The sequence below is a fragment of the Oncorhynchus mykiss genome, chromosome 9 (assembly GCF_013265735.2).
Source record: "Oncorhynchus mykiss isolate Arlee chromosome 9, USDA_OmykA_1.1, whole genome shotgun sequence".
Taxonomy (NCBI): Eukaryota; Metazoa; Chordata; class Actinopteri; order Salmoniformes; family Salmonidae; genus Oncorhynchus; species Oncorhynchus mykiss.
In genome coordinates, this window is record NC_048573.1 from 11,660,843 (window position 1) to 11,681,022 (window position 20,180).

Below are 20,180 nucleotides of genomic sequence, written 5' to 3' on the forward strand. Positions count from 1 at the left end.
CAATGATGACGTTGTAGCGTGGCGAAGTGGCAAGATGGCTGCAACAGCGGCTTGGATGCATGGCCCCGCCAATATGCGGTTAACCGAGGGTCTGTTGTCTGTTCTGAAAGAGCAGCGGCCCGAATATTTACCTGCACTTTTAGCAAATTACCGGGAGCATGGAGTGGTTTCGACTCAGGTAAAATTAGCCAGCTATTATTGGAAGTAGCTACGGATGGCAGCAACCCATCGGCGCCAGTCCGTAGCATCTGTTTCAATGCAATGGACTCGTGCTAGTCTTTGTTTTCCCGTTTACTGTTGTGTCACAGCTATATAGCTTGCTACATAGCTAACTCTATTGAAGTGTTGCTTCTAAAGTGTGTATAGTAGGGTCGATCGCCTGGTTCCTGTCTCTTACTTCTCGCTCCGCTTCTAACCCCCAGAGTTCGGCAGCAGTTGGTGGTCTCGTGGGACTCAGCAATGCCAAACTCGGAAACAGCAAAACCAGGTTTGAGGGCCTGTGTCTGCTGTCAGTGTTGGTCAAGGATAGTTCTAGCGATGTGTTCCAGCAACACTGTCTGTCTTGGCTAAGGTCCCTACAGCAGGTCATACAGGTAAGACACACGTGTATGGACTGGAAACACCTGTAGACTTTCACCATAAACACACACCTGTGGCAAACATCTGGGGTGTATTCATTACTTCTTGCAAAGGTAATTGTTTATTGTTTTAGAACCAAACGGATGCAAACAGCACAAACCTAATAAAATGAGGATCAACCTGAATATGTCCAATTTAAAACTCTAAATGTTTTGCAACAGAATCGGTGTAATAAGTACACCCCTCGATTAAGAAACGCAGGTACTGTAACTAGTAACTACATTGGTCCAAAACATTTACAATGAGACAAATCAAACCTGCACAACACAAATAAATAAAACACCTCTTTCTCATCTGAAATCATGGGGGCGTCAGAAAGAGCTGGGGTGTATCAATTAGTCGCAGACTGTAGCAAAACGTTTTGCAACGGAAAGCGTCTACTCCAAATTTAAAAACAAGAGTTTCTATTGGACAAATTCGAGTAGGCTTCGTTTGATTCCTAGAGTTTTCCTTTGAAAAATGTTTTGCAATAATCCTAATGTTTTGCTATGGTCTTCAACTCGAGGGCTAAATGTATTTCTTTTCACACTTAATTTTTTTTTCTCTCTCTCAGTCCCAGGCCCCTCTCCCGTCCATCCAGCTAGCGGTGGGTGTTCTGCAGGACCTGCTCCAGTACTCCTCCCAGCTACCTGAGCTGGCCAGGGAGGTGGGCCTCAACTCTATCCTGGGGATCCTCACCTCCCTGCTAGGCCTCAAGTCTGAGGTAAGACTAACGCTTAAATTGCGTAGGCTGAAGGATACAATTTGAAGCAAATTGTGATGGTGGCAAAATCTGCTCCATTTTGTTGTAGAATGTTTCAGATTGTAGGTAGGACTGTTGCAGTGACCGTATTTCCGCCACACCGTCAGTCATGACCACAGTCAAATTCCAGGTGACTGTTGAGTCACGGTAATCTCCTCTTATGCACTCTGGACATGTGTTGGTAGTAGAGGTCGACCGTTTATGATTTTTCAACGCCGAAACAGATTTATTGGAGGACCAAAAAAAGCCAATACCGATTAATCGGACGATTTTTAAAAACTTTAACAAATAAATGTAAAAATGACAATTACAACAGTACTGAATGAACACTTTTATTTTAACTTAATATAATACATTTAAAAAAAATCAACTTACTCTCAAATAAATAATGAAACATGTTCAATTTGGTTTAAATAATGCAAAAACACAGTGTTGGAGAAGAAAGTAAAAGTGCAATATGTGCCATGTAAGAAAGCTAACGTTTAAGTTCCTTGCTCAGTACATGAGAACATATGAAAGCTGGTGGTTCCTTTTAACATGAGTCTTCAATATTCCCAGGTAAGAAGTTTTAGGTTGTAGTTATTATAGGACTATTTCTCTCTATACTATTTGTATTTCATTAACCTTTGACTGTTGGATGTTCTTATAGGCACTTTAGTATTGCCAGTGTAACAGTATAGCTTCCGTCCCTCTCCTCGCCCCTACCTGGGCTCGAACCAGGAACACATCGAAAACAGCCACCCTTAAAGCAGCGTTACCCATTGCTCCACAAATGCCGCAGGCACCATAGCAATAATTTTGCACGCCCAATTTTTCAGTTTTTTATTTGTTAAAAAAGTTTGAAATATCCAATAAATGTCGTTCCACTTCATGATTGTGTCCCACTTGTTGTTGATTCTTCACAAAAAAATACAGTTTTATATCTTTATGTTTGAAGCCTGAAATGTGGCAAAAGGTCGCAAAGTTCAAGGGGGCCGAATACTTTCGCAAGGCACTGTAAATGAACAAGCCTACAGCCTATGGCAGGGAGCATAGCCAGACAACATGCAGTAGGACAACTCACATTCTGTTCTTCTAAAATAAATTTTCTGACTAAATAAATAACGTATTTCTTGTGATGTTTTAGAATAAATATATATTTTAAACTTTAAAAAATAAGAAATGTAGATGTTCCAAAGGTGTGCATCAGTGGCTTGTATGTGTGAAGACCAGGAGATGCTAAATGTGTTTATGTTAATTAACGGACAATTACCATGACAGAGCAGTCATTAGCATGACCATAACCTGGCTGGCGTTAGTTCATTACCGCCACACTCCTAATTGTAGTTACAGGTTGGAAAACACTTGTTTTTGTCTCTGCCAGTTTCACCTAGCGGCCATGGAGGGGATGACTGCATGTATGACCTTCTACCCCAGAGCCTGTGGCTCCCTGAGGGTGAGTAGTACACATCACACATTCATTAGATTACAAATGAGATGCTTGTCTTTTCGTGTTCTGTTTGTTTAGGAGACACTGTGTTGTATTTCTGTCTCTGCCAATTGGTGTTCTTATGAAGACACCCTGAGGGGTATACGTCTAAGCAGGATCAAGCCAGCTAACTTGCTTAAATGTTAGGAAATAACTTTTTTTTGTAAGATAAGCTTATCTCGGGCATGGTCTAATTAAATCAACAACCAAAAACAGATATCCAAGTTTAGCTTTCTCAATGAACCCCAAAATCAGTAGTTATTTCTGGTTGTTTATCCAAGTTAGCAGCTAAACCATTGATCCTGCTTTGTAGTATACCACTCTGATGAAGGCTAAGGGCTGAAAGGCATTGGTATTAATACTTGTATTTTATCATTTGAGAGAGAGATACATCTAACCAAATCTGCCCTACTATTCCCCGATGGAGGGCTCCATCTCTACTTATGGAATCTCAATCGTTTCCCGTTTGAGGTATTTGGGAATAGATTCCTAGAACGCTCAAATCAATAAAATTCCACCTCAGTCCCCCTTCTGGCTGTTAGGATAACATCCCATAATGCGGTTTAAAATGTATATGACATATAAGCGAACCCGGATAAAAGTAACACACTTACAAAGAGGGAAATACGTTGGAGGACTAAACTTTAAATTGTATTTCCAGGCACTAGAATTTCTCTCCATCCTAAATTGGTTTAGACATTACTCTTCTGCCCCCTGGCTGAGTATAAAGAGAGATCTGGTGTCTCTTATGGCCCTGGAAGAACTGGTCTCCAATGATGTTTCCCTTAAACAATGTAAACTAACCTTTGGTCCTATTATTGACCACATCATTTCTATTGGGTGCAACATTTAAAAACAATAACACAATAATGCCATCTGGATGGTGGCCTTTTGGTCCAAATGTGGAATACGTACTCTTACCGATATCATGGCCAGTGATGGTTCGAGACATTTTAGGGATGGAGGCCCACTTCTTTTTATGTTTTGTTTTCCTGTTTATACAGAATTTATTATTCAGCTTTATTTCTTACCCTTTATTTTCTTCTTTTGAGTGACAGCTTACATGTTTTATAAACTTACCATTTGAAATGGATAAAATACCTGTAATCCCCCCGAAAAAAACAAATACACATTTGATCAAGTTTAAAAAAAATCTACTTTCACTGCCCTTCCACTGCTGTGGAATTTCCTCTTCGCTGACAATTAGTCTTCAACAGGACAAGCTGGGTGCCTGTTTCCTATCCAAAATGGACAGTGTCATCCCTGAAGTCCAAGAGGTGGCGTGTGAGTGTTATGGTCGTCTGCCTTGTCTGGGCGGAGTCTTGGAGAGAGGGGGAGGTGGGCGTAGAGCCGAGGGATGGACCAATCAGCTTCACTGCCTGCTGGCCTCGGCCAATGGCATGCTGGCACAGCTCTACCAGAGCACAGAGTCAGGTAAAAGAACACTTCTATGAACTGAAATCTTGGAACAACATGGTCCATGCATGTCATGAGTATCTGATGTGATTCTCTCTCTCCTGTGGTCTAGAAGGGATGGTGCCGTATGAGGGGCCAGGTGTAGAGCTACCCTACCCTCCCCTGGACGACACGGACCCCCTCGTCCTCCTCCAGCTCCAACACAGATACAGAGGTGTCTGCCTGGCACTCAAACACACCCTCGGGTAGGTGCACTTTCCACCAGTGTATATAATATTTTAACACACTCAAACATACACACTCTGACCTTTATTTCTCTACCCTTCTATTTGAACCAAAAAGTATATTTTCCAAGTAAAAAAAGTACCATTTTGTTTATGTAAGTGATGAGTGTTTGACAGGGATTTGTTTCTCTCAGTGTGGACCCGGCCTCTGCAGTGCGTTTGCCTGTACAGCAGGTTCTCAACCTGGTCTGTCGCGCCTTGGCCGTCAGCTCCAAGAGCATAGTGAGTTGACTTCCAGAAAGTACAAGAACTGAGCGACCGTGTAGTTGGTGTATGACCACTAGTGTATCTCTGTGTGTCTTGCCTTCCAGAATGTAACAGGTGATGGGTCTGTGCGACTGCTGGTGTTACCTTCCATACACAACCATACTGTAAAGGTTCTGCATGCTCTCATCACAGCGTAAGTACTCTACTGAAGGCAACCCAAATGCTAGCTGGGTCAAATCTGACAAGCTGTATCCTATCTAGTCAAAACCTGTCTGAAAACAAGGAAATGTGTTTTTGGTTGCCTAGGCAACGACCTCCGTAATGCAGCAGAACACATCTGTTGTGCTCATGCCAACTCCATTTCTGTCATTTTGTCGTCAAGCAATGAGTTGGCATGACAACACATACAGATCTGGTACTCGGGCTACCCCAGTGCTGGCTTTTAAAGTAAAAGTGTTTTATTGGGTGTGTTTAATTAATTGGTGGACTGATGGACTTAGTGATTGATTTCTTCTTACTCACTGCTGTATGTTCCTCAGTGTAGGCAGTGGGTTGGTGCAGTACTCAAGTATGTTACAGAGACTGTTCTCTCAGACTCTGTCTGCCTGGACCCCTCTACCTGAAACCAATCTGGGACAACAGCGAGCATTCAGGTAACTTACAACGCATACATGCGCGCGCACACACACACACGCACACTTTTAAAATCTTTTAATTGGTTTCCTGTGTGTTTCTACTTTGACCCATAGTGCAGTGCGAGTGTCCCTGTACCGAACCTTAGAACTCTGGGTCAAGGTAGGAGGAGCCTCAGCTGGTGTGCTGCAGGGAAGCCCCACCCACTCCGAGATCCTACTGGCCCACCTGCTGGGTGACATCACGCCGGGAGCGGACTCTGTCAGGGTGATAAGATCTGATTGGTTTATTGGAATGGCGAAAGCTTAGGATGGTCATTACTATTGCTCTGTCTGAAATCAAACCTGTTCCCTATGTAGTGCACTGCTTGTGGTCAACATTATTCACTCACCCTGCTAATGCCTCACTGTCTGTCTCTTCTTTTTATCCCCCTCCTTTCTTCTCTCTCCCCCTCCACCTCATTCGCTCGCTCTCTCTCTCGCTCTCCACCCCTCCTCAGCTCCGTGCGGGCCAGTCGACAGTGGCTGATCTGGTTTCCAGCAAGCCCTGCCCTAAAAGCCGGAAGCCTGGATTGGGTATGGGCAACGGGGGCGGAGCCTCTCTGCAGAGGAAAGGAGACTCGCTGGCCAATCAGGACACATGCGTGTCTGCACTCAAAGGTGAGGGGGCGGGGGTTTATCTCATGCAGTTACATTTTTAGAGAAGTGTAAACTAAATAAATTATTTTGGTTGTCTTTTAATTTTATTTTTCTGAGTCATGTTGCCAGTGAATATTTGTAGCATTACAGACAATCACAGGTGAATGATATCTTGACTAGCCGTGCTGTGGTGAGAGTACAGGGCCATTGACTCTCTCCTTTACAGCACTGAGACAGATCATACTGACCAGTGGAACTCTGCTGAAGGAAGACATACACAAGGTCAGTTCTGTGTGTGGTATTCTATAAACCTTCCCCATAGTGTTTATGATACTGTGTGTGTGGTATTCTATAAACCTTCCCCATAGTGTTTATGATACTGTGTGTGTGTGGTATTCTTCTATAAACCTTCCCCATAGTGTTTATGATACTGTGTGTGTGTGTGTGTGGTATTCTTCTATAAACCTTCCCCATAGTGTTTATGATACTGTGTGTGTGGTATTCTATAAACCTTCCCCATAGTGTTTATGATACTGTGTGTGTGGTATTCTATAAACCTTCCCCATAGTGTTTATGATACTGTGTGTGGTATTCTTCTATAAACCTTCCCCATAGTGTTTATGATACTGTGTGTGGTATTCTTCTATAAACCTTCCCCATAGTGTTTATGATACTGTGTGTGGTATTCTTCTATAAACCTTCCCCATAGTGTTTATGATACTGTGTGTGGTATTCTTCTATAAACCTTCCCCATAGTGTTTATGATACTGTGTGTGGTATTCTATAAACCTTCCCCATAGTGTTTATGATACTGTGTGTGTGGTATTCTATAAACCTTCCCCATAGTGTTTATGATACTGTGTGTGGTATTCTATAAACCTTCCCCATAGTGTTTATGATACTGTGTGTGGTATTCTATAAACCTTCCCCATAGTGTTTATGATACTGTGTGTGTGGTATTCTATAAACCTTCCCCATAGTGTTTATGATACTGTGTGTGGTATTCTATAAACCTTCCCCATAGTGTTTATGATACTGTGTGTGGTATTCTTCTATAAACCTTCCCCATAGTGTTTATGATACTGTGTGTGGTATTCTTCTATAAACCTTCCCCATAGTGTTTATGATACTGTGTGTGGTATTCTTCTATAAACCTTCCCCATAGTGTTTATGATACTGTGTGTGGTATTCTTCTATAAACCTTCCCCATAGTGTTTATGATACTGTGTGTGTGGTATTCTATAAACCTTCCCCATAGTGTTTATGATACTGTGTGTGGTATTCTTCTATAAACCTTCCCCATAGTGTTTATGATACTGTGTGTGGTATTCTTCTATAAACCTTCCCCATAGTGTTTATGATACTGTGTGTGTGGTATTCTTCTATAAACCTTCCCCATAGTGTTTATGATACTGTGTGTGGTATTCTATAAACCTTCCCCATAGTGTTTATGATACTGTGTGTGTGGTATTCTATAAACCTTCCCCATAGTGTTTATGATACTGTGTGTGTGGTATTCTATAAACCTTCCCCATAGTGTTTATGATACTGTGTGTGTGTGTGTGTGGTATTCTTCTATAAACCTTCCCCATAGTGTTTATGATACTGTGTGTGTGGTATTCTATAAACCTTCCCCATAGTGTTTATGATACTGTGTGTGTGGTATTCTATAAACCTTCCCCATAGTGTTTATGATACTGTGTGTGTGGTATTCTATAAACCTTCCCCATAGTGTTTATGATACTGTGTGTGTGGTATTCTATAAACCTTCCCCATAGTGTTTATGATACTGTGTGTGTGGTATTCTATAAACCTTCCCCATAGTGTTTATGATACTGTGTGTGTGGTATTCTATAAACCTTCCCCATAGTGTTTATGATACTGTGTGTGGTATTCTTCTATAAACCTTCCCCATAGTGTTTATGATACTGTGTGTGTGTGGTATTCTATAAACCTTCCCCATAGTGTTTATGATACTGTGTGTGGTATTCTTCTATAAACCTTCCCCATAGTGTTTATGATACTGTGTGTGTGTGGTATTCTATAAACCTTCCCCATAGTGTTTATGATACTGTGTGTGGTATTCTTCTATAAACCTTCCCCATAGTGTTTATGATACTGTGTGTGGTATTCTATAAACCTTCCCCATAGTGTTTATGATACTGTGTGTGGTATTCTTCTATAAACCTTCCCCATAGTGTTTATGATACTGTGTGTGGTATTCTATAAACCTTCCCCATAGTGTTTATGATACTGTGTGTGGTATTCTTCTATAAACCTTCCCCATAGTGTTTATGATACTGTGTGTGGTATTCTATAAACCTTCCCCATAGTGTTTATGATACTGTGTGTGGTATTCTATAAACCTTCCCCATAGTGTTTATGATACTGTGTGTGTGGTATTCTATAAACCTTCCCCATAGTGTTTATGATACTGTGTGTGTGTGTGGTATTCTATAAACCTTCCCCATAGTGTTTATGATACTGTATGTGTGGTATTCTATAAACCTTCCCCATAGTGTTTATGATACTGTGTGTGTGGTATTCTATAAACCTTCCCCATAGTGTTTATGATACTGTGTGTGTGGTATTCTATAAACCTTCCCCATAGTGTTTATGATACTGTGTGTGTGTGTGGTATTCTATAAACCTTCCCCATAGTGTTTATGATACTGTGTGTGGTATTCTTCTATAAACCTTCCCCATAGTGTTTATGATACTGTGTGTGTGTGGTATTCTATAAACCTTCCCCATAGTGTTTATGATACTGTGTGTGTGGTATTCTATAAACCTTCCCCATAGTGTTTATGATACTGTGTGTGTGGTATTCTATAAACCTTCCCCATAGTGTTTATGATACTGTGTGTGTGGTATTCTTCTATAAACCTTCCCCATAGTGTTTATGATACTGTATGTGTGGTATTCTATAAACCTTCCCCATAGTGTTTATGATACTGTGTGTGGTATTCTTCTATAAACCTTCCCCATAGTGTTTATGATACTGTGTGTGTGGTATTCTTCTATAAACCTTCCCCATAGTGTTTATGATACTGTGTGTGTGGTATTCTATAAACCTTCCCCATAGTGTTTATGATACTGTGTGTGTGGTATTCTTCTATAAACCTTCCCCATAGTGTTTATGATACTGTGTGTGTGGTATTCTATAAACCTTCCCCATAGTGTTTATGATACTGTGTGTGGTATTCTTCTATAAACCTTCCCCATAGTGTTTATGATACTGTGTGTGGTATTCTTCTATAAACCTTCCCCATAGTGTTTATGATACTGTGTGTGGTATTCTTCTATAAACCTTCCCCATAGTGTTTATGATACTGTGTGTGGTATTCTTCTATAAACCTTCCCCATAGTGTTTATGATACTGTGTGTGGTATTCTATAAACCTTCCCCATAGTGTTTATGATACTGTGTGTGTGGTATTCTATAAACCTTCCCCATAGTGTTTATGATACTGTGTGTGTGTGGTATTCTATAAACCTTCCCCATAGTGTTTATGATACTGTGTGTGTGGTATTCTATAAACCTTCCCCATAGTGTTTATGATACTGTGTGTGGTATTCTTCTATAAACCTTCCCCATAGTGTTTATGATACTGTGTGTGTGTGGTATTCTATAAACCTTCCCCATAGTGTTTATGATACTGTGTGTGTGGTATTCTATAAACCTTCCCCATAGTGTTTATGATACTGTGTGTGGTATTCTATAAACCTTCCCCATAGTGTTTATGATACTGTGTGTGTGGTATTCTATAAACCTTCCCCATAGTGTTTATGATACTGTGTGTGTGGTATTCTATAAACCTTCCCCATAGTGTTTATGATACTGTGTGTGTGGTATTCTATAAACCTTCCCCATAGTGTTTATGATACTGTGTGTGTTAATGCTCTCTCTCTCTTTTCCCCCAGCGTCTCCACGATGTCGTCCTCCCGTTGTGTGTACGCCTGCAGCAGCAGCATGGGGGAGACTGTGGGGCTGGGGGTGTTAGTGGTCAATACGGTAGTGCCCTCCCTCGTAGGGAGCTGTACCGTCTGCTCCTAGCCCTGGTCCTAGTGCCCCCACCTCGATGGCCCCCACCCCTCACCTGTACGGTGTCCATACTCAGTCACGGACGCAGGGATAGGAGCCTGAAGGTAAGGGGAAATATGCATGCAGGTACTGCACAGGCAGGGACCCCCCCCCCCCCCCCCCCCCCACACACACACACACACACACAAACACACTGGATGCAGCCTTTAGGTATGGAGGGAGAGTAGAAGGGTAGGTAGGGGAGGGGGGAGGGGGAGTAGAAGGGTAGGTATGGAGGGAGGGAGGGAGAGTAAAAGGGTATGTAGGGAGGGAGAGTAGAAGGGTATGTAGGGAGGGAGAGTAGAAGGGTAGGTATGGGAGGGGGAGAGTAGAGGGGTAGGTATGGAGGGAGGGGGGAGAGTATAAGGCTAGGTATGGAGGGAGGGGGGGAGTAGAAGGGTAGGTATGGAGGGAGGGGGGGAGTAGAAGGGTAGGTATGGGGGGAGGGAGGGAGAGTAGAAGGGTATGTAGGGAGGGAGAGTAGAAGGGTAGGTATGGAGGGAGAGTAGAAGGGTAGGTATGGAGGGAGGGGGGGAGTAGAAGGGTAGGTATGGAGGGAGGGGGGGAGTAGAAGGGTAGGTATGGAGGGAGGGGGGAGTAGAAGGGTAGGTATGGAGGGAGGGGGGGAGTAGAAGGGTGGGTATGGAGGGAGGGGGGAGTAGAAGGGTAGGTATGGAGGGAGGGGGGGAGTAGAAGGGTAGGTATGGGAGGGGGAGAGTAGAGGGGTAGGTATGGAGGGAGGGAGGGAGAGTAGAAGGGTATGTAGGGAGGGAGAGTAGAAGGGTATGTATGGGAGGGGGAGAGTAGAGGGGTAGGTATGGAGGGAGGGGGGAGAGTAGAAGGCTAGGTATGGAGGGAGGGGGGGAGTAGAAGGGTAGGTATGGAGGGAGAGGGGGAGTAGAAGGGTAGGTATGGGGGGAGGGAGGGAGAGTAGAAGGGTATGTAGGGAGGGAGAGTAGAAGGGTAGGTATGGAGGGAGGGGGGGAGTAGAAGGGTAGGTATGGAGGGAGGGGGGGAGTAGAAGGGTAGGTATGGAGGGAGGGGGGAGTAGAAGGGTAGGTATGGAGGGAGGGGGGGAGTAGAAGGGTAGGTATGGAGGGAGGGGGGGAGTAGAAGGGTAGGTATGGAGGGAGGGGGGAGTAGAAGGGTAGGTATGGAGGGAGGGAGGGAGAGTAGAAGGGTATGTAGGGAGGGAGAGTAGAAGGGTAGGTATTGAGGGAGGGAGGGAGAGTGAGTAGAAGGGTAGGTATGGAGGGAGGGGGGAGTAGAAGGGTAGGTATGGAGGGAGGGGGGGAGTAGAAGGGTAGGTATGGAGGGAGGGGGGGAGTAGAAGGGTAGGTATGGAGGGAGGGGGGGAGTAGAAGGGTAGGTATGGAGGGAGGGGGGAGTAGAAGGGTAGGTATGGAGGGAGGGGGGGAGTAGAAGGGTATGTATGGAGGGAGGGAGGGAGAGTAGAAGGGTATGTAGGGAGGGAGAGTAGAAGGGTAGGTATTGAGGGAGGGAGGGAGAGTGAGTAGAAGGGTAGGTATGGAGGGAGGGCGACTGAGTAGAAGGGTAGGTAGGGAGGGAGGGAGAGTGAGTAGAAGGGTAGGGAGGGAGAGTGAGTAGAAGAGTAGGTATGGAGGAAGGGAGGGAGTAGAAGGGGAGGGAGGGAGGGAGAGTGAGTAGAAGGGTGGGTAGGTATGGAGGGAGGGAGAGTGAGTAGAAGGGTAGGTATGGAGGGAGGGAGAGTAGAAGGGTAGGTATGGAGGGAGGGAGGGAGACTGAGTAGAAGGGTAGGTAGGGAGGGAGGGAGAGTGAGTAGAAGGGTAGGGAGGGAGAGTGAGTAGAAGAGTAGGTATGGAGGGAGGGAGGGAGTAGAAGGGGAGGGAGGGAGGGAGAGTGAGTAGAAGGGGAGGGAGGGAGGGAAAGTGAGTAGAAGAGTAGGTATGGAGGGAGGGATGGAGAGTGAGTAGAAGGGGAGGGAGGGAGAGTGAGTAGAAGGGGAGGGAGGGAGAGTGAGTAGAAGGGGAGGTAGGGAGGGAGGGAGAGTGAGTAGAAGAGTAGGGAGGGAGAGTGAGTAGAAGAGTAGGTAGGGAGGGAGGGAGAGTGAGTAGAAGGGTAGGGAGGGAGAGTGAGTAGAAGAGTAGGTATGGAGGGAGGGAGTAGAAGGGGAGGGAGGGAGGGAAAGTGAGTAGAAGAGTAGGTATGGAGGGAGGGATGGAGAGTGAGTAGAAGGGGAGGGAGGGAGGGAGGGAGAGTGAGTAGAAGGGTAGGTAGGGAGGGAGGGAGAGTGAGTAGAAGGGTAGGGAGGGAGAGTTAGAAGAGTAGGGAGGGAGAGTGAGTAGAAGAGTAGGGAGGGAGGGAGAGTGAGTAGAAGGGTAGGGAGGGAGGGAGGGAGAGTGAGTAGAAGGGTAGGGAGGGAGAGTTAGAAGAGTAGGGAGGGAGAGTGAGTAGAAGAGTAGGGAGGGAGGGAGAGTGAGTAGAAGGGTAGGTAGGGAGGGAGGGAGTAGAAGGGTAGGTAGGTATGGAGGGAGGGAGAGAGTAGAAGGGTGGGTAGGTATGGAGGGAGGGAGAGAGTAGAAGGGTGGGTAGGTATGGAGGGAGGGAGAGTGAGTAGAAGGGTAGGTATGGAGGGAGGGAGGGAGAGTAGAAGGGTGGGTAGGTAGGGAGGGAGGGAGAGTGAGTAGAAGGGTGGGTAGGTATGGAGGGAGGTAGAGTGAGTAGAAGGGTAGGTATGGAGGGAGGGAGGGAGAGTAGAAGGGTAGGTATGGAGGGAGGGAGAGTGAGTAGAAGGGTAGGTAGGGAGGGAGGGAGAGTGAGTAGAAGGGGAGGGAGGGAGGGAGGGAGAGTGAGTAGAAGGGGAGGGAGGGAGAGTGAGTAGAAGGGTGGGTAGGGAGGGAGGGAGGGAGAGTGAGTAGAAGGGTGGGGAGGGAGAGTGAGTGAGTAGAAGAGTAGGTATGGAGGGAGGGAGGAAGAGTAGGTATGGACTGGGCTATATTTATGACTCTCACACACGGCTCTGTCGATGTCCTGGTGTTTTGTTTTGTTTGTCTGTGTTTAAGCAACCAAGTAAACATTTCTCCTGCCTCATCAATTACACTTGAAATACAAACATTCTACTATACACACACAACTACACCACACACACTAACTGGTATAACACACACCCCATATTTATAAACTTGGTGGTTGTAGCCCTAAATGCTGATTGGCTGACAGCTGTGGTATATCAGACCGTAAACCACGGGTATGACGGAACATTTATTTTTACTGCTCTAATTACGTTGGTAACCAATGGCGATAAGGCACCTCGGGGGTTTGTGGACCCCTTGACTTTTTCCTCATATTGTTACAGCCTTATTCTAAAATGGATTAAAAACAATTGTTTCCCCTCAATCTACACGCAATACCCCATAATGAGAAATCATAAACAAGTTTTTAATCCATTTTATGTATGTACATAAGTATTCAGACCCTTTACTCAGTACTTTGTTGAAGCACCTTTGGCAGCGATTACAGCCTTGAGTCTTCTTGGGTATGATGCTACAAGCTTGGCACACCTGTATTTGGGGAGTTTCTCCCATTCTTCTCTGCAGATCCTTTCAAGCTCGTGTCAGGTTGGATGGGGAGCGTTGCTGCCCATCCAACCTGTGCCTCGACATTCAGAGACTTGTCCCAAAGCCACTCCTGCGTTGTCTTGGCTGTGTGCTTAGGGTCGTTGTCCTGTTGGAAGGTGAACCTTCGCCCCAGTCTGAGGTCCTGAGCACTCTGGAGCAGGTTTTCATCAAAATTCTCTCTGTACTTTGCTTCGTTCATATTTCCCTCGATCCTGACTAGTCTCCCAGTCCCTGCCGCTGAAAAACATCCCCACATCATGATGCTGCCACCACCATGCTTCACCGTAGGGATGGTGACAGGTTTCCTCCAGACGTGACGCTTGGCATTCAGGCCAAAGAGTTCAATCTTGGTTTCATCAGACCAGAAAATATTGTTTCTCAGTCCTTTAGGTGCTTCCAAGAGGGCTGTCATGTGCCTTTTACTGAGGAGTGCCTTCCATCTGGCCACTCTACCATAAAGGCCTGATTGGTGGAGTGCTGCAGAGATGGTTGTCCTTCTGGAAGGTTCTCCCATCGCCACAGAGGAACTCTAGAGCTCTGTGGTCGTTACCATTGTGTTCTTGGTCACCTCCCTGACCAAGGCCCTTCTACCACGATTGCTCAGTTTGGTCGGATGGCCAGCTCTAGGAAGAGTCTTGGTGGTTCCAAACTTCTTCCATTTTAGAATGATTGAGGCCACTGTGTTCTTGGGGACCTTCAATGCTGCAGAAATGTTTTGGTACCCTTCCCCAGATCTGTGCCTCGACACAATCCTGTCTCGGAGCTCTATGGACAATTCCTTCGACCTCATGGCTTGGTTTTTGCTCTGACATGCACTGTCAACTGTAGGACCTTACAGTGGGGCAAAAAAATATTGTCAGCCACCAATTGTGCAAGTTCTCCCACTTAAAAAGATGAGAGGCCTGTAATTTTCATCATAGGGACACTTCAACTATGACAGACAAAATGAGAAAAAAAATCCAGAAAATCACATTGTAGGATTTTTTATGAATTTATTTGCAAATTATGGTGGAAAATAAGTATTTGGTCAATAACAAAAGTTTATCTCAATACTTTATTATATACCCTTTGTTGGCAATGACAGAGGTCAAATGTTTTCTGTAAGTCTTCACAAGGTTTTCACACACTGTTGCTGGTATATTTCAAGTCTCATAGCAAAGGGTCTGAATACTTATAGGTATTTAAAGGTATTTCAGTTTTTTTAAATTTGTTTGCAATAAATACATAACCTGTTTTTACTTTGTCATTATTGTGTGTAGTAGATTGGTGAGATGTTTTTCTTAATTTAATGCATTTTAGAATAAGACTGTAACATAATGTAGAAAAAGTGAAGGGGTCAGAATACTTTCCGAATGCATTATATTTAAAGGAAAACGCTACCCAAAAACTATCTTTGGTATTTGTTTAATTCGTCCACTGTTGATATAGTCCCAAAAAATGTTTTGCAGGTCAGCAATCAGGTTTTGTCTTGAAAAAGGAAAACTGTCGGCAATCAAGTTAACTGTGAATAAAATTAATGTTTTGGGAGAGTCAACAAGAGTTATGCGGTGTCATGTTACACTCAGGCTGTTGACTAGTTAGAAAGGTTTAGAGATACTCTAGGAAAATGTATTTTCTCCTTTTTGTTAGCTCAGGCAAATTGTTGTCCATAGTGAAATGTACTGGAATAGTGACCTTTGGAATGCACTTGCTTACTGATCTTACTCTCCATCTGTCTCTGTTCTCCTCAGGTCTCCTCCTTCTGCACTGAGGCCCTGACCATATGCAACTCCCTTCTCCACCCCCGCACCCCATCCCTCTGCCTCCCCCTGCCCCCCCTCACCCTCAAACCCAGCCCTGCCACTTCCCTCCTCACCCCTTCCCAGGCCTCCAGCCTCACCCTCCCCACTCTCCTCGGAGGGCCCTTCCCAGGCCGACACTCACTCGGCCTAGGCCACACCCTCCTAGGTTCCCTGGACAATCACCTGTCTCTGGTTCCTCCGGGGCTCTCTGGCCAGGGCTCTACCCCAGGAGACCTGCTCCTTTCCCCCCATCAGGGCGAGCTGGCAGGGCTGGGGCTCTCAGAGGGCCAGAGACCCGTCTTCATCCGTTACGACAAAGAGGAAGCGGAGGATGTGGAGATTTCACTGGAGAGCGACTCAGACGATAGTGTTGTCATCTTCCCACGGGGGATGCTGATGTTAGAGAACCAAGATGGCATCAGCACCGTGGCCACTCTCCCCGTGTCTTCCTTAGTACCAGGTGGGGTCACTCTCCCCATACCTGGTCCAGGGGACGACCCAGGCGGTGACATCTCCCTCCCCCTCGCCAATGACCTCCCCTCCACCTCCCTCCCTCACCCTCTCCTCCCCTCCTCCTCCGCTCCTAACTCCATCAACTCATTCCCTCCAGCTCCACTAGCCTCTCTGGTTCCCCCCCTCAACTCCACCGGCGTGACCCAGCTCGGTGCTCCCTCTGTGGGGCTAGGAGTTGGGGCTGACTCCATCCCTGGAGCCCAGCTCCAGCAGATGTTGCTTCAGGGCCAGTCACCAGTCCCAGGTCAGCCCACGCCACTGGGTCTCCCCATACAGGTAAAATCACAAAGAAATGTGAGTTATAGATATCTCATTAAAAGCAAGTCTGTGAAGTGGTAGAACTGTTCTATGTGCACTATTTCTATGCTTCCCCCCTTAAGTTTCGTTTTTACGTCCGGTTTGGTACACCAGATTTAAATAGCTGAAAATACTATATTTTGGGTTATTTAAAATATATGTGGTACAATGGTTCTCTACACTATGCATTGCTTGTTTCACAACATGATCCGACAGATGTTTTTAAAGTGTTCTACCTCTGTCTACAGATGCTCCAGAACCAGCTAGCTCAGCCCAGCAGAGCCCTACAGCAGCAACAGGCCAGTGAGGAAGATCATTCTGTTATTAATATCAACAGCTCTGATGAGGAAGAGGAGGAGGATGAAGAGATGGAGGATGAGGATGAGCTGGGAGAGGAGGAGGATGAGGAGGGGTTGGAGGATGAAGAAGAGGAGGAAGAAGGGAGCGATTTCCCAGATGAAGAAGAAGAGTTTTATGGAGAAGAGTTTGATGACTATGAGGAGGAAGAGGGGGAGGAGGAAGAAGAGGAGGATGAGGAGGAAGAAGAGGAGGGAGAGATCAGGCCGTTGGACAGAGAAGGGAGGAGAGGAGGAATGGGGAGGGAGGAAGGAGAGGTGCTCAGAGAAGTGCCGGAGGATGAAGGGATGGGCGGATTCTGTGTGGAGGGAGAGATGGAAGGAGGTATAGAGGAGCTGGGGACTAACAGAAGGGTGTACGGGGAAGAAGGGGTGAAGGCTCAGGAGGTAGAGAGCATCGGTGTGCTGGAGGAAGAGAGGGAAGGAGAGGAGGATGACGCTGATGGAATGAACGACCCGACAATGCCTCAGATTCTCTGTGTGACGGGCGGTGCTCTGGAAGAGAGGGAGGAGCTAGGGGAGGGGCATGGGCAGGAAGTGGTGTCATGTGAGCAGCAGGGAGCTGATCGTCCAGAGGCAGCGCCCTCTTCTGAAGGCCCCACCCCTCAACACAAACAGGAGGCAGAGCCTGCACAGGAAGTGAGGGTGGGCGGCAGCGACCAGCCGTCCAATCAGGGAGAAGAACCAGCAAAACAGGGCGGGGAGTCTGCTAAAGAGGAAGTTAAGCCATCAGCTGCTCCGAGCGAGACAGAGGGGGAGGAGCCTGAACGAGAGAAAGGAGGAGAAGAGGGAGAGGAGGATGGAGAAGAGGATGGGAGAGGGATGAAGAGGAAGAGGGAGGGAGAGGAGGAAGGAACAGGACAGGGCACAGAGAAGAAAAAGGTAAGAACTCTTTCTCAGACCATCTTTAACCATTCACATTCCAAGCCTTTTAGCTGATTTTACAACCTACACATTTTCTCATGAGTGACTTCCTTGGACATGGTTTGTGTGTAGATACAGTGAGCTCCGTAAGTCTTTCTCACTCATCGTTATTCACGGTTCATTCAGGACAATCTGTAGTCATTGTAGCATCCACATTAACATAGAAGTGTTTAGAAATGTATTCTATTCTTATTTACAATAAAAGTGACTCCAAATTGACACAATACATTATTTACCATTCATTTATATTGGGCACAAAAGAATCTGAAACACAACCAAAACAAACAGCAAATGAATCTAACAAGTTTGTAGAGTCACAAGCTTGATGTATCATTGCATGCTATGAATATGGGACCAAATCCCTAAACTTTTGACAACGTTAATAAACAGAAGGGAATTTGTCCCAATACTTTTGGTCCCCTACAATGTGGGGGACCATGTATTAAAAAGTGCTGTAATTTCTAAACGGTTCACCCGTTATGGATGAAAATACCCTCAATTAAAGCTGACAGCACTTTAACCTCAAGTCATTGTATAATTTCAGATCCAGAGTACAAAACAACAACTGTTTTAAGATACAAAATGCTAGTTAATGACTTGTCCAGTTCCTTAGCCACAGAATAATGTAAATCTAACCTGTGTTTCTGTTTGCTCTCTGTCTCGTCTGTCTCTCTGTCTCTGTCTCGTCCGTCTCTCTCACACTCACTCAGTTGGATGAAGAAGTCATGGCGTCCATGTTGGCTGATTTTGTAGCCTGCCCTCCAGACGACGAGGAAAAAGGTCCATCGGCATCCAACCTCCCCTCGTAAAGATGTCCAGCCATGGCTTCGTCACCAAACCATTAGAACAACTTGTTTTCTACCCCCTTCCTATAGTCTCACATAAGGTTTCAAAATTCTCAGGTTTTCCCGACATCTCGGTTGCGAAGACTCCCAGAATCGTGAGGGAATAAAGCATGAAATCCTCCGATCAGAATTTCTGGGAAACCTGTGTATTTTGAGAAGGTTACCGCTGCATTTTGCATCCGTCTCACACTACTATTCATTACCAACCTGCAGCTTAGACAATGTTGAAAAGATTGAAAATTGCCATATAGTCTCTGTATGACTTGTTTATTTCATTGGAAATCGACATCCACACTTTTTAGATGTTGGAGATGGAATGTTCCTAAAATAAAAATGACGATTCGACTTCCAGGAAAGTGAAAGCATTTGTAATACACTCTGGACTCCATATTCAATTCATATTATATATATATATATATATATATATATATATATATATATATATATATATATATATATATATATATATATAAATATAAATAAATAAAACACCAGTTAGGTTAGTTTACATCAACCTTAAAGTCTTGGACATCAAATGATTGAAAGACACAGCAGTGAAGACTGCAGCTCTTCAGTAGTGCTGTGTGGTACCCTACAGTTAGTGAGTGTAGTCGTGGTGGTGGTAGTACTGCTGTGTGGTACCCTACAGTTAGTGAGTGTAGTCGTGGTGGTGGTAGTACTGCTGTGTGGTACCCTACAGTTAGTGAGTGTAGTCGTGGTAGTGTTAGTAGTAGTGTGGTTTTGGTCACCTATCATGTTCATGTTTTTGAGGTCTTATATACAGTATCAATTCTTTTTGTTATAAAATAAATCAACTTCAAAGACAACTGCTGAAAGTCTCTCTATTGATGTTTCAGATGAAGTTTCAGTTTGACTTTGGGAATTTATTAACTCCCTACCTACTGTAAAAACTCACCCTACTGTTAGTATGAATGCTTAATTTAGGTTTCATTTTTAGAGGTTATTTTTTCAGCCTACATAGCACTGTGCTACTCTGTACTGTTTAAAACAGGAAGTGTGTTGAGTGCTGTGCAATATCTAGTATATTAGTCTGTGCAATGCAGGCTGAGCTGTGATCATGTTATTACTCAACTCATCTCTTGTGGACAGACATCGTAAAGATTTTAGTTCTGGGCTAACCAAGATTACTCGGAGCAGAACTATCAGTAGCCATGGGGCATCTTGACTGAAAGGTCCCGGAAGTGTCTTGTGTGACCAGTATTACTCGAAGAGGATCTATTGACGATGATAAACCAATGAGAAGCGCAACTGGCAAGAAGCCAATGGAAGGACGTTCACTAGTAGACAATCTAGCACCATGTTGACACTAGGTTATAACCTGGGGCATCTTGACCGAAAGGTCTTAAGTTCTTCATGAAGTGTGACTGTTGTTTCTGTGTATTCACCCATTTTGTGTAGTGTGTGTGTCTAGCTTCGTCTATCCCTCTGTTGACTTGGGCCAGTCGAGTGCTAGGAACATATATGTATCTAGGTTGGTGGAAGATGTAACAGACTGAGACGGTCAGAATGTCTGACGCACCCACACACACTCTAGGGATGACGTCACCATTTGGGGGGGTGCTTCTAGAGAGTTTAGGCTGCAGATTTGGTCTGAGGGGAGTAGAATGGAACAGCTGTGTTCTGTAGAACACTACAGAATGTTTCAGAATGATGGAATGTTTAGAACAGACATGATTCTAAGCCACAGGATGGAGATTCTACACATGACAAAATAGAACTTCCGATCTCTCCCAC

General features: G+C 45.0%; 1 protein-coding gene across 2 annotated transcripts; it reads left to right on the forward strand.

Moving 5' to 3' along the window:
* Positions 1 to 18,859, forward strand: LOC110531447 (proline-, glutamic acid- and leucine-rich protein 1). 2 transcript variants are annotated; one of them, XM_036987326.1, is made up of 16 exons: positions 1 to 178; positions 423 to 593; positions 1,193 to 1,342; positions 2,745 to 2,816; positions 4,067 to 4,283; positions 4,381 to 4,510; positions 4,684 to 4,771; positions 4,861 to 4,949; positions 5,296 to 5,409; positions 5,506 to 5,656; positions 5,889 to 6,048; positions 6,254 to 6,309; positions 9,951 to 10,175; positions 15,440 to 16,279; positions 16,549 to 17,538; positions 18,291 to 18,859. In XM_036987326.1, exons 1-16 carry the CDS (start codon positions 35 to 37, stop codon positions 18,387 to 18,389), a joined length of 3,696 nt encoding a protein of 1,231 aa, XP_036843221.1. In that variant the 5' UTR covers positions 1 to 34; the 3' UTR covers positions 18,390 to 18,859. The 2 variants fall into 2 exon arrangements, with proteins under 2 accessions (XP_036843221.1, XP_036843220.1); XM_036987325.1 differs by having other exon boundaries at positions 4,378 to 4,510; positions 18,291 to 18,857.
* The last annotated feature ends 1,321 nt before the right edge of the window (positions 18,860 to 20,180 follow it).